This window comes from Mauremys reevesii, linkage group 3 (assembly GCF_016161935.1).
Source record: "Mauremys reevesii isolate NIE-2019 linkage group 3, ASM1616193v1, whole genome shotgun sequence".
In the NCBI taxonomy this organism is placed as follows: domain Eukaryota; kingdom Metazoa; phylum Chordata; order Testudines; family Geoemydidae; genus Mauremys; species Mauremys reevesii.
In genome coordinates, this window is record NC_052625.1 from 161,282,061 (window position 1) to 161,292,833 (window position 10,773).

A 10,773-nucleotide genomic window follows, 5' to 3' on the forward strand; every position below is an offset into this window, starting at 1 on the left:
AGCTCACTTCTTCAGATGCATAGAATGGAACACACAGACAGGGGATATTTATACATACAGAGAACATGAAAAGGTGGAAGTATGCATACCAACAGGCAGAGTCTAATCAATTGAGATGAGCTATCGTTAGCAGGAGGAAAAAACTTTTTGAAGTGATAATTAAGATGGCCCATAGAAGGTGTGAGGAGAACTTAACATAGGGAAATAGATTCAATTGGTGTAATGACCCAACCATTCCCAGTCTTTGTTTAGGCCACAGTTAATTGTATCTAGTTTGCATATTAATTCAAGTTCAGCAGTTTCTCTTTGGAGTCTGTTTTTGAAGTTTTTTTGTTGCAAAATTGCCACCTTCAAGTCTGTCACTGAGTGGTTAGAGAGGTTGAAGTGTTCTCCCACTGGTTTTTGAATGTTATGATTCCTGATGTCAGATTTGTGTCCATTTATTCTTTTGCGTAGAGACTGTCCGGTTTGGCCAATGTACATGGCAGAGGGGCATTGCTGGCACATGATGGCATATATCACGTTGGTAGATGTGCAGGTGTACGAGCCCCTGATGGCGTGTCTGATGTGATTAGGTCCTATGATGGTGTCACTTGAATGGATATGTGGACAGAGCTGGCATCGGGCTTTGTTGCAAGGATAGGTTCCTGGGTTAGTGTTTATGTTGTATGGTGTGCGGTTGCTGGTGAGTATTTGCTTCAGGTTGGGAGGCTGTCTATAAGCGAGGACTGGCCTGTCTCCCAAGATCTGTGAGAGTGAGGGATCATCTCTAAGGATAGGTTGTAAATCTTTGATGATGCGCTGCAGAGGTTTTAGTTGGGGGCTGTAGGTGATGGCTGTTATTTTCTTTTTTAGGCCTGTCCTGTAGTAGGTGGCTTCTGGGTACTCTTCTGGCTCTGTCAATCTGTTTTTTCACTTCAGCAGGTGGGTATTGTAGGTTTAAGAATGCTTGATAGAGATCTTGTAGGTGTTTATCTCTGTCTGAGGGATTGGAGCAAATACGGTTGTATCTTAGAGCTTGGCTGTAGACAATGGATCGTGTGGTATGTCCGGGATGGAAGCTGGAGGCATGTAAGTAAGTATAGCGGTCAGTTGGTTTCCGGTATAGGGTGGTATTTATGTGTGTGTGTGTGTGTGTTTCACATCCTTAGATTGCTGATCATAATCTATTTTACTGACACAAGATCTTATGCCTATTGCTTTCCTAGTTGGCAAACACAAAGCTATTGACTTGCTAGCCATTAAATGAGACAGTCACAGTGACCTATGATAAAGAAACCTCATTGCGTTAACTCTGATGCTGAAACACATTTAGTGCTCATGTAGGTGTGATATTAAAATGTATTCAGCATTTAGTACAACACTTGGGCAACACTGCAAGAGGAACTATCGTCTAGTGAAATGAGCTCAGAACCGGGAGTCAGGAATGAGTGAGTTTTAATGCTAAATCTCCTCCTAACTCACTGTTTGATTTACAGCAAGGCATAGCACCTCTCTGTTTCCTGCTCTCCATCTGTAAACTGGAGATAAAGCATATCTCGTGGGGTGTTAGGTGGATTAACTTGATTGAGAGAAAAGGTGCTGCTCTCCCCACGTGGGATTTACCTGTTGTGTCTCTGAAGGACAGAAAAAAGAAAGGCATTTGGATTGGAGTGAAGGGAGGGGAGAAAGGGAAAAAAACCCTAGAATGAGGTATGGAGGGGAAGGACACACGTTCATATAGAGCAGTGGTGGGCAATCTGTGGCCCGGGGGCCGCATGCGGCCCGTCAGGGTAATCCACTGGCAGGTCGTGAGACAGTGAGAGAGAGAACGGCGAGCAGAGAGAATGGCCAACCGTGGCCCCTGGGAGCTGCGAGCAGCCATGCCTGCGAACAGTCAGTGTAAACAAACTGTCTTGCAGCCCGACAACAGATTACCCAACAGGCAGCTTGTGGCCCGCGGGCCACAGGTTGCCCACCTCTGATATAGAGGAACAAAACACTTAGGGTGGTTCTCCCTGATGTTGAAAATAAATAAATAAATGGCTGATACATAGTAGTCTGTTTTGGTTCCATCTTAGGGATATTACCACACATAGTGCTTTCTAGTGTGAGTAGTCCTGTGGAAAGTAAAAAAGGGTAAAGCTTGGAGTTATGGATGAAATTAACAAAGGGAAAATTTAGGCTGCACAGTGGGAAACTCTTCCTGATCCTCAGATGTAGGCACCTGCAAAATAATCTCCCAATGCACAAAACACTGGTAAATTTATTTCATTTTTATTATAATAGCACACAGAGGCCAACCAGAGAGGAGCTCCATTATGCCGCATGCTGCACAACTATATGGAAAATGAGTCCTTGCCTCACAGACCTTACAATCTACAACAGAGAACAGTGCTGCACCGGCAAGACTATTGATTAGATGGTTTGCCTGTTCTTCTCCCCCTCTAGGTTTCCAGGTCCAGAGTTAAACTGAGAGGTTCAGTCTCCAAGATGGCTGCTGGTATTGCTGCTGAAGCTCTACTAGTGGCTGAGAATGTCATTTTGAAATGTATGGGCATAATGTGGATCAGTAAGTGTGTGTAATGTCGCCCCCTAGTGTCTGGCTCTTTCCACAAGAAAGAAACTACTAACAGGTACTGGAGCTCAAGTGGTTTCCAAGGTGAAGGTTTAGGCTTCTACTTCCAGATCCCTTGTGTGATTTGCATAGAAATGTTGTCTGTAGCATCAGGAATGGCTACAATCTGACACTCTAGGTACAACTGGGAAGCTTCTGGTGGCATACCAAGAGCAGTTGCTAGCTACTTTTTCCCAAGGACATGCTCTCTTAACACATACAACTCTGAGCCTGCTACTGGGTATTGCTGTCAATAGGTTTCAGAGTAGCAGCCGTGTTAGTCTGTATCCGCAAAAAGAACAGGAGTACTTGTGGCACCTTAAAGACTAACAAATTTAATGTCAATAGGGTACAACTAAGATGCGCTCAGCGCATTTCATTATTTTGGGCAAGAAGAATGGGCATCATACATTTTAAAGATATATAGGCCCTAGCTGAGCTCCTCCTCTATCTTAGGGTAAGGATGACTTCCCCTTCTATGTGGGCTGGTAAAAATCAGCTATACTCCCTTAAGGAGGTAGAAGGCAAGGAACTAACTCTTGATTGCCGTGAGAAGATGTGACCTGGGATGGAGCAGGGAGCCACAGGCTGCAAATTAGGACTTCCTCTTTTCCCAAAATCAGATGTGGGTACAGAGAGCAGCAGAGAGTTACTCTAGGAACAATGTTTGCCAGTAAAAATAAGCTGGGTGATGCAATGTCATTTTTATACTATGTAAACTCTGGCTGAAGGACTGTAGATTTCTCTTCTATATGAGGGTATTGGAGAGAGCCTGAGGTGGGCGAATGTTATTATTTTGTCTTTGTGTTGTGCACCTACTGTGCCTGTTGTTGTTTTAGTCATTTTTATTTATATAAATAAATTGCTTTTCCTTTTTTTCATCTAAATCTTACATCTCCCCAAGGGTTCCCTGGAAATGCACTCACACTTCAGCAAAGGGTAATTGAAGCTGCAGCACATTTAGAGCAAAATACCATTTTCAAAGGGTATAATGAAACAAACTGTAGAGTCTGTACTTTTAAATTCAGTATATGGGAAACTATTCCCCTCCGGGTGTAAGAGACCTGAGGATTTAGGTTTATATCATATTGTCTGCCACTTCTTCAGGACTCCAGGTGATAGCTTTCCACGGTAAACTTTGGTTTTGTGTGACTATAAAAACCTTGATAATCCACAAAAGAACATTCTGAACATCTCAGGGGTAGGAAGGGATGGGAAGTGCAACAGAAGTCTAAGCCATTCCATCTGAAAGAATAGTAGACTATGTGATATACTTTAGTACTGTATATTTTTTTTATTTCTTTTTCATAAGAAGGCATCTTTTATATCTTCACTTTTGTTTCCATACCTTTTGTGTTTCCTTATTCAGAAAATGTATTTTTGTTACAAATTCTGTTGCCTACATATTTATCTAAAGCTATCCAATTATTCACTTACTAACCACATACATCAATGATGTTTTAAAAATAAAATCATGATCACTTAGTTAGGACAAGCTAAAGAGTTTTACATATTATTGCTCCTTCTGGGTACTTTGAAATATAATTTACCTTTGTGATTGCAGTATCTCTGCCATGATTAGATTTTCCAATTAATCAGCTGTGAAAATGATGAGTAACCTGACTTTTTATGAGAGACTGGATTCATGTTTCAGAAATGCTTGTGGTCCCTAGCAAAATAAAAGCACAATAATAGTTGTCACATGTTCTGAGTGGAATCTTTTATGAAATATCATTTTTATATTTTTGGAATTTTTAAAAGATACCAAGTGTTCGCTACAATAGGCTCTGCATGTCAAACTTCAAAGACAGATGACTACAAAGCATTCTTTTCTGAACTTCAGGAATTGTTTTTCTTTTTAAAACAGAAGTTAGGACAATTTATAGTCTAGAAGATATGTAGTAGTTCATTTACATTAGTATTAGATCGTGTACATTTCCTAAAGCTGATCTTTTTTTTTATACAAGGTGATCTTTAAAACCGGAATAGATTTCTTTATCCAGAGGGCTGTAAGCCGCCCTTGCAGAGGAGTGAAGTTGAAGATCTATTAGATTTTTCCACATCTACATTTTATTATCGCAGGGCCAAAATCATCCCTGGTGAACGTGGGACAATCCACTTGACTTCAGTGGAGTTGCCCTCTTTAGAGAGTTGCATTTTACATTACATGAATAAGCAATTAATATGTTGACTTGTTAATATTGAAAATATCAAACACTTAACAGAAATAATTATCATTCTTCCCTTTTATAATGTCATCCCATATGTGTTCTTGTTCAAAAAGAAACTTTGTATGACACTTTTCTTTTTAGACTTTCCTAATTTTCTATAGCTGATATAGTTTTCAGGCAGAATACACTTGTAGGTCTTGATTCTGCTCTCATCCACATACAAAGTGGGACAATGTGGGGCCAAATCATGCAAGTAGCTCTGTTGGTTTCAGACACATTTTAAAATCATGCTAACTAGACTGTGACTTCCACCACCAACCAAGGAGTAGTCCCAGAAGGCATTTTGATTCATACACACCCCTTTGAGGCACAATTCCTTCTCTGCTTCCTCCTTTTTCCAGTAGGGTGGTAATGTGCTGCTGGCCTGCCCAACAGTAGAGTTGGTTGAATGTTATTCTGTCAGAAAATGCTGTCTCATCAAAATCAAAACTTTCCACATCAATTTGTCAATTTCAATAAAATTTCATTTTCAAAAGCAAATTGAAATGAACCATTCCATAAAATGTTTTCGTTTGACTTTATCAGAATGGAATGTTTCAATTTTGGGTTCTAAATGGCATTTTAGAATTTTATTGTGTTTTATATTAAAATTGAAACTGGAACAAAGTGTTTCAATTTTATTGGAACAAAATATTTTGATTCATTTCCAGGCAGTTTCAAAATTCCATGTTTTTGTTCCAGTTCAAAATGAAAACATATTTCAAAATTGCAGAATTTCCTGCAAAATGGTCCTTTTGGTTCCTTCACAGCTCTAATCAGCAGTAAATTACAATACCCACAACTCTGTCCAATTCATTAGGAGGATGAAGCCAAGATTCTGCCCCTTCCCATTGACTACGGAGTAAGTGGACATGTACCATCCCTCTTGTCTTGCACTCCCATGCCCAAGGACCAGGTATAACCTATCTAGAGATGTAAAATGGGCCCTTATTCGCCTGTGTAGGAGTGGTGGCCAAGTCACAGTTTAGCAACATGAACATACACATCATACGTATGTTGACTAAGCTTTTTGTACCACAGAGTTTCAGATCAAAATTACTTATTTCTCGCACCTCCCTCACTCTGATTACTGTGCCACTCTACGTTAGGCAATGTAAAGAAATGACTAGGAAGCATATTATGGATTCAGCAGATAGAAGGAGGTACTGTTCTGTGAAGAGTAGACATAATCATACTCAATCTAATCCTATATATGGTTTTATATATGGTTGACACACTGACCATATCTGCTGAAAGCACCTATTTGTACCTTGGACTCACCAGATGTGCAAAAAAGATTTTTCAAAGAAAAAGAGCGTTTTACAGTATAAATGTTGCTGGCCTGGGGGCATGCAAAGATACAACTACTTTTCCCAATTATTTTTTTTTATTGATGCAGGATTTTTTAAGACATAGGGCAGAATGGAACTCTCTGTACATGTTAGTTTCACTCGATTCTTTGTCACTTTATCTCCTTCATAAATAAAGTGCATAAATAAACTATCAAAGGAAAGAATGGAGGAGACAGCTTCAGCAAGTGTTCCACAGCCACTGAAGCCAGTTGAAATATGGGACCATTTCCTCAACTCTCCGACTGTTCTAGAAGGTGCTTTCCCTTCCACTCTAACCAACCTGGTTTAAAAAAAGAAAAAATTGTGACATTTTTAAATGGAGGTGAAGATTTTAAAGTTTTACTTTATATTTAATTCAAGAGTATCGTTCCATAAATCAAACAACAGGCTAAATTTCAGGCAATATGGCTATCTTTCTGGAAAATTATTATTAATATCCTCTTGATTTTTTAATCTTCCTTTATAATTTTTGTATGTATCTTCCTTTCTATAGAAAGTTTTAGTCTCATGTTTTGTTGATTTAAAAAAAAATGAAACAAAATGACTATATATTCTTTAATGCTCAGGGCGGGCTTAAGGCACAAAGAATACATGCACAACATGGCAACTCATGTTTGGTGAGTCCTGTGGCCAGGCACTGACTTGACCTCTCATATCACAATCTCCCCCATCTAGAAGTGGAGGAAAGGGGGTAAAAAAGAAATGGTTAGATTTCCCCCACCACTGCATCTTGGGTCCCACAAAGTTTAAGAATGGATCCACTGAGCTTGTTAGGAATTAAATTATAATATTACACAACAGAGTACAATTATGTACATATCCTTCCACCCTGATCCAAAACAGCTAACAAATGTATGTTGCTTCACAACTCACCCCCTTCTTGGTGTTATTTTTTTTAACAAGTTAACAGAATAAAGGAAACACCAGCCCACACCTTCCCTCCAGGCTTTGCTAGTGCTAGGGTCTCCCTCTTAGTATTGCTCAGCACCACACACTAGGTATGTGTGCCTAAAGGGGCCATTCCCACCTCACTTATATCCTGGGAAAGTGAGCATCACCTGCCACACTAAGTCTGGAGAACTCGGCAGTGTTCTCCAATCCACCTAACAGGACAGGTCAACTGAAGAATCAGGGAATCATCCTATTAGTTTGTGCACTGTCAGTCTTGACCAGGGAAATCCATTTTAAATGGCTGCCTTCTTAGGGAGACACATTTTGCATAATACTAAATACATGAAAAATAAAGCATGTACATTTGTAAAGATGGAAGTAGTTAAATTTTAAATCTAAGCGTATTAAATAATTTTCAGGTCCCTGTCAAAATTTATGAAATTGAATAGTCCAATTTGTGCCATTACATATCCCGTCTTGTAAGTGGAGAAAGGTACTCTCACTTTAGGCTAAGGTAAAGGGCATATAGTTTGAGTTACCACTCAATTAATAATTTTAAGATAACTATACCAGACTTCTCCACTCTTTGCAATTTACTGTTTCCCCCTGCTTTTTATTGTGCTCTCAAAGCTTTTTCTTGGTTATGTCAACCCATCTTTTCCTTTGGCTTCCTTTCAGCCACTGTAGACTCTCCTTTCAAACTTCTTCCCAGCCTTTTCTTTCCAGGTGTCCATTTTCTTATGCAAGTTAAAAAATCAAATTCCCCCCCAAAACAAACACAAGAATTCCTAGCACTTATAATAGTACAAATATTAATCTTCACAATGTATATGTAATATCAGCACAATGATCATAAGTAAAAAAGTCTACATTAGCCACCCTGTGGTTTCCAGGATACTGCTATATTTCCTTGTAGGCCACAACTGTAGTATCTCAGATAGCACAGTGTTGTAAATGTTAAGGTTTTAGAGCTGGTGGAACCATTTATCCAGCTTGACAGAAAAGGGGAGTTGCAAGGGTGGCATGGCCAGCAGATTAGAAGAAAAGGGATTGTTGATCCCTTTGAGACCTCTTCCTACCCAGAGAGGGAATTTGCTTCAAGGAAGAGGCAGGAAGCAGTTCAGCCAAACTCGGTTGGAGGGAGACTTATCTCCTCTGCCACAGGTAACGGAAAGAGCAAGGTGGGTATTTATACCTAAAGGCTGTGCCAGCAAAAAGCCCTCTTTTGACCAGCTATATCGGAAGAAATATAGGAGGCACTGGATGTGGTTTTAAGGATGTGGAAGGCCACAACCTCATCCTTAAATATCTGGGAATTCTCGGCAGACAAAATTTTACAGTTCAGGTAATTCCGTCATCATTTCCATATACTCAAGGGTTCTGTTAGCCCTCCTCCTTTCCCATTCAGGTCCCAGCCAATCCGCTGCTCAGACCTCAATACTTCCCTTGTTTGCGGGCTAAGGGGGAGCTATACTGGAGGAGGGTTGACCAGTCATGGGAGCCCTGAACCCCATTTCTCCACTCCTTTAAAGAATGCCACCTTGAAATCATTTGCCAGTCCGTTTTATCTGACCACCGTACCCATTCCCTATGCAGTACCTGCACTTGACATCCACCACATGGAGGCACCAGCATTTAGCTTGGCTGAATTACTGAGTGGAAGATTTGGGATTAGCGCTCCTGGTTTTGAGTCCTAGGTTAGTTCTTTAATCATTGCAACACACCTCTTTTCTATCCTCTAGGGCTCTCATTTTCATGTCTGCTGCCTTAGGAGAGATAACTTTCATACACATCTGATTTATAATAGTAGACCAACATAATCTGCGTACCAGTCTGCCAGCGTTAAGCATATTAACTTAGTTCTTTCTGAGTACTTTTGTCATGAAAACAAAATTCATTCAGAAGTTGATAGGAATGCTGCCACCCATAGTAATACTTCTTCACTTAATGCACTTGCCTCATTTCCAGGTATTGTTCCTTCCATTATTTCATTTCCCTCTTTTTGGTCCAAAATGGAAGTGGAAAATCAAATGTATTTCAATTATGATTCAACTCCTAATCTTGTTAACATAGCAGCGGCATAAAATAATATTCTCTTTGGTGCTTTAGCTTGGGATGTTAGAAGCTCTGTATAGAATACGTTCTGAGCTGGTACACTAATGCTGTGTTTTTTCCAGAGCTGACTGCATTACCAGTAAACTGGATATTCATGCTCTGCTGAAAGTGAAGGAATGAGATATGCTAATCTTTACTGCAAATTCTATAAGCAGACAATCAAACCTTCTTAAGATTTTAGGAAGGACAAAGCAATGGATGATAAAGCCACCCTCAGTTTGTGTTTGTTAAACACACAACCAGGATCCTTGGGATCTTTGACAGTCACTGTCACTGATATCTTTTTGCACTTTCAGATTTAGTCTTTTACAAAAAATGTTCTCTTCTTCTGTTTTTAGCACAAGAAGAATGGGCCACAACCCGTTCCAGCCTAAAGGCACCACCTCCAAGGTCAGCCCGAGGGGGTTACAGGGAACACCCCTATGGTAGATATTGAAGGTCCTCCTCATCTGTGACCTCAACTCAAAGACAATTAATAGCCTGTGGTCTCCACATAAACAGCAACAAGACAAGTAATAGTCCATTTCTTTTCTATCCTAGGGATTACTGCTCATGATTACCCTGTGTACTACTTGTATTTCCTATAACATTGGAGTGACATTGACATTAGTATTATTTTATAACACGGACTTAAAAAAATAACTTTGGCAAGCATTGTCTATAAACCATTTGAAGGATGATGTTCTCTTGGTTGTTATTCATTGTTGTGTGTAACTTAAGAAAAAAGAAAGCATGATGCTGTTACAGATCTTGAGTCTCTCTACATACTAGCTAAGGCTGAGTTTTTGTTTAGGGTTGCTAGAAGACTGTAATATGATTTTTTTATTTTGAACCAGACAGTAATCAAAATGTAGATAAGATGTTTTAACCTGTCTTTTTTAATATATGTTAGTTAGATTAAGATGTTCGATATTAAGTTTGTAAATTTAATTTTAAATGCTGTTTTAATGGGGTTGAAAACAAGCAGCTACTGTATGTATGTAGCTAACTGAATTTGTTCAGTGTTTTAACCTGTATTTGTTAAAAAAAATCACATAAAGTTCCATGTGTAAGCTTCTCTAAATAGGAAACCATAATTTTGTCAAATATGTTTGCCATAATTTGTCAATAAAGCTGAAACCTTTTGTAACAAACTAAATTTGGAATTACTTGTTTTCTAGCTTTAAATGCCTGCTTTATTTCTTTTTCAAGAGATGCCTAAAATGTTTTATATATAAAAATTACAAAAATGAACCCAAGCTTGTTTTAAGAATTTTGTGTAAGACTTTAAAAGCTGTATTAATAACTTATGGTTGTTAAATAATTTAAAAGTTAACAAACTAAACTGTTACATGAATCATGGTTAGTAAACACTAATGTATAACATGTTAATGGAAAAAATTGCTTTAGAACAATAAATGGATTTTAAATTATCCTCTAAGCTTGATCTTGCTAAACACAAACTCTGATTGACTTGTTTGTATTAGCATGTCTCTCGTGAGAGTGTAATGGAGTTTAAAGAGGTAAGATTACCACTTACCACTGTTAGACTGTCTAAATGCTAGTTCTTCAACCTTTGAGTTTCCCCGCACATTAAATATCCCATTCAACATGTGAGCATTGCATAGAT

General features: G+C 38.9%; 1 protein-coding gene across 1 annotated transcript in view; it reads left to right on the top strand.

The window, feature by feature from the left end:
• The window catches only part of KHDRBS2 (KH RNA binding domain containing, signal transduction associated 2), a 548,941-nt gene extending 539,153 nt beyond the window's left edge, over window positions 1–9,788 (top strand). The window contains exon 9 of the mRNA XM_039528488.1: window positions 9,503–9,788. Coding sequence (XP_039384422.1) covers window positions 9,503–9,600 — 98 coding nt within the window. The 3' untranslated portion in view covers window positions 9,601–9,788. The remainder of the gene's footprint in view (window positions 1–9,502) is intronic.
• The last annotated feature ends 985 nt before the right edge of the window (window positions 9,789–10,773 follow it).